Source organism: Artemia sp. Qi Xiang Cuo, chromosome 7, assembly GCF_049724085.1.
Source record: "Artemia sp. Qi Xiang Cuo chromosome 7, ASM4972408v1, whole genome shotgun sequence".
Classification (NCBI taxonomy): Eukaryota; Metazoa; Arthropoda; class Branchiopoda; order Anostraca; family Artemiidae; genus Artemia; species Artemia sp. Qi Xiang Cuo.
Genome location: NC_142800.1, coordinates 29451217 through 29454860, shown reverse-complemented (window position 1 = coordinate 29454860; position 3644 = coordinate 29451217). Strand labels below are relative to the sequence as shown.

The following is a 3644-nucleotide window of genomic DNA, read 5'->3' as shown; positions in this document are numbered from 1 at the left end:
ATATAGTATTTGTTATTGGGAAGTACGCATACATTTTTCGGATGGAGAAGGGAGGACGAATTTTTGCTGGGAGAATTATGTACGGGGAGAATTTTCCATGAGGAGGAAAGTATCCAGGCGTGAACTTTTTAGAGAATATTTTACACTGGGGGAATTTGCCAGTAAATCATATACGATTTTTTATGTCTTGCTTTCTCTTTACCGGCTCAAAGTTACGCGTGGAGATGTTAAGGGTAATTGTCCAGGGTAAGTTTTCACCGGTATTCAAATTTCCAGGGGATAATTCCGTGGGGAGGGGGATTTTTCAAGGAGATGGAACCAGGTTTCCTGGTGCTATTTAAAAAGCGATCAGAAATTAAATAAAAAAACAAGTTTTTTTCCAATGAAAGTATGGAGCAACATTAAAACATAAAACGAACAGAAATTATTCCAATCCCAATTATATCTCAATTTTTTTTTTTTTTTAATGACTCCCGAAACACATGGGTCGTTTAATTAGAACAGTAAGAAACTTTTTAAAAGTACAAAAAAATAGCATAAAGAGCGAGGCGTTGAGGAGGGGGCAACCCCCTCATATGCGTAATAATTTCTGTTCGGTTTAAGTTTCAATTTTGCTCCTTACTTTCTGTTGAAAAAACTTGTTTTTTTTTATTTAATATATATCAGAGGGAAGGTTCAACTCTCTTCATTTCTGACTCTTTAAATTCTTTTGTTTGTGACTTTGACGTGAGAGTTTGCTTGGTGTGGCGGGAAAAAGATGCCATTCTGACAACTTGTATGCACACAATGTAACTTGATTGATTTCAACAGCCCTCTGACCTTCCCCTGAAAGTCCACAGTTCATATCCTTTCCGTTCTTGAGATTTTTAACACACCCCCCTTTTGGCAACCCGGATCCACATGGTGTCTTTTGATTTTTTTCAACACCCCCCTCAGAATATCCTTTAGATTCAACTTAATACCCTCACGGTTCATGAGATATTGCACATCCCATTATGGCAACTTGGATGCACAGAGTATCTTTTTATTTAATTCAAAAAACCCCCTCAACATTTCCTGAAAGTTGAAACTTTATACCATTAGCTGTTTCTGGAATATTGCATATACGTCCTGTTGACAACCAGGATGAACATAGTTTCTTGGGTCAAGCTCGACATCCCCCTTAACATTCCCGAAAAGTTTCAACTTAATACCCTTAAACGGGCCTGAGATATTGCGAATAAGTTGTTTTGACAACCTATATGCATAGTGTCTTTTGATTTAGTTCAATATCCTCCATAATATTCCCTGAAAGTTTTAATTTAATAGCAGTCTCTGAGCTATTGCAGATACACCTTTTTGAGTACCTGGATGCACATAGTGTCTTTTGATTTATTTCAAAACCTCTTCAGCATTCCCTGGAATTTCAACTTCATAACCTTGACTATTCCTGAAATATTGCAGAAAATCCCTTTTGTTAACCTGTATGCACTTAAACTCTTTGGATTTACTTCAATAGTAGTCATAGTTCCTGCAGAAGTAATATTATATAATAATATTAGCAGTATAGTATTAATTAGATAGTAATATTAAAAGTAGCGCTAGCCACAGTCACAAGTATATAAAATCGCAGGTGTCAATATCCACAGTCACAGCTGCAATTGGATCAATATTAGTAGACGTAGTCACAAATAGTCGCAGTCACAAGTAGTAAGTTGCAGATGCAAGTAGTCACAGACACAGTTACAAGTAGTCGCAGCTGGAAGTAGACACAGTCAAAAGTAGTTGCAGTCGCAGTCACAAGTATCAAGTTGTATTCTTTGCGGTTAGAAGTAGCTGCAGTTGCGATCGAAAGTAGCCGCGGTCGTAAATAGCCGCAGTCACAAGTAGTCTTAGTTACAGCTGCGCATAGTCACAGCCGCAGTAACAAGAAGTTGCAGCTGCAAGTTGTCGCAATCACGTATTCGCAGTCGAAGTTACAAGCAGTGATAGTCACAAGAATTTGTTGTTGCAAATAGTCCAAGTCAGAGCTGTCCCATGTGAAATTTTAAGCGGGAACTAAGTAAAAAGAACAAAAAGTTAAGTTCACCTGATTGGTCTTACTTACGACAGATCCACAAAAATGGCATTCATCAGTGAAAAGACTTGCTGGTAAAACGACACCCACTGACTTAAGGGTATTGAAAGAGGATGGTACCTTGTTATCGGCTACGGAATTGAACTCCTTTTTTGTTGGCATCTGCACCACCTTTCCATAAATCACCTGTTCAAAAATTGAGTCTCTCAATACTGAAGCAAAGAATGATGATGTAGGTGAAATTTCCGAGTTTGCCGTTTACAAGGAACTTCAGAAGCTGAATAGGAACTGTGCATTCTACCCTGGCAAGTTTCCTTTAAAGTTGCTACGTGATTTCACTATTTTCCTTGCCAAGTCACTCTCCTCCATCACTAACCAGTGTTTCCAAGAGCAAGTGTTACCCAGTGCTTGGAAGAGAGCGTACGTTTGCGGCATACCCAAAGTGAAGGGTCTCAAATCTTGCGACCAGCTCCGACCTATCTCAATAGCCCCGAACTTGTCTAAGGTGGCAGAAACGTTTATATACCGCGAGCTTATGTCACAGGTTTCTCCTTCTCTTGACCCATATCACTACGGATGCTTGAAAGGAAGCAGCACAACTGTTTACTTAATGAGAATGTATCACCTTATTGTCGAGTGACTTGACCAAGGAAGTGCGATTGTCGATCTTCTCCTAGTGAACTACCGAAAAGCCTTTGACCTTATTCGCCATTTCATAGCTGTGACAAATTTATACGCAATGGGTGCACGAAAGCATATTTTCCTTTTATTGATCGATTTTTTGCAAGATCGTTTTCAGTGCATCTACAGCCTTTTCCCGGGAGACACCAACTCCAAATGGGCCGAGCTCACTTGCGGTGCTCCACAAGACACGAAACTTCCAGCGCTGTTGTTTTTAGCAGTTATAAACTTTGTTCTTTCTGAGTTTGAGGACGGGTTTAAGTACATAGACTACTTGTTATTTCTTCTGAAATATCTCACTGAAAACTCCGAGGCAGTTCCCCAATTCAGTGATGCAATAATGAGCAACTTAAAAGGCCAATGTACTATCAACAGTCTTCAAATCAACGAAGGAAAACCCAAAATCCTTCGCTTTAATTTTATTAAGAGGGACTTTGTCAGTCTTCCTCCACCGTATCCTAGCGTATCTTTGGCTGTAATTCTCGGTGTCACATTTAGCGTTGACTGCTCGTTTAGTACTCATGTTGATACAATCACTATAAAGGCAAATGGTGCGATCCGTACCCTCATCTTACTACGTCGTTTCAGTTTTTCTGAGACGGATTACACTTGAGACAGATCATCTTAAATACATCCGACCAATTCTCGAGTATGCTTGCCCTGTATGGGGCCCTCGAGTCAACAACACAAGTTACCTAAGTGATCAACTTGAGTCACTACAAAAACGAGCCTTTAAAGTTATTCTTTCAGACGCATATATAAGTTATAGATCGGCATTATCTGTCCTACAGCTACCGTCGCTTCACGAACGTCGTTTGGGTTTGATCTGCAAACTTGACTAATTTCTTTTTAGCACCGAAAAAAAATGGGAGACTGTACCACCAGTTATGGGGAATAAGATAAACAC

General features: G+C 39.5%; 1 protein-coding gene across 1 annotated transcript; it reads left to right on the top strand.

Annotated features, from left to right (window-relative positions):
- Positions 1–224: 224 nt before the first annotated feature.
- On the top strand, positions 225–2696 carry LOC148950143 (uncharacterized). The gene is made up of 2 exons (XM_089091788.1): positions 225–246; positions 2275–2696. The coding sequence occupies exons 1-2, from the start codon at positions 225–227 to the stop codon at positions 2694–2696; spliced, it is 444 nt and encodes a 147-aa protein (XP_088947914.1).
- The last annotated feature ends 948 nt before the right edge of the window (positions 2697–3644 follow it).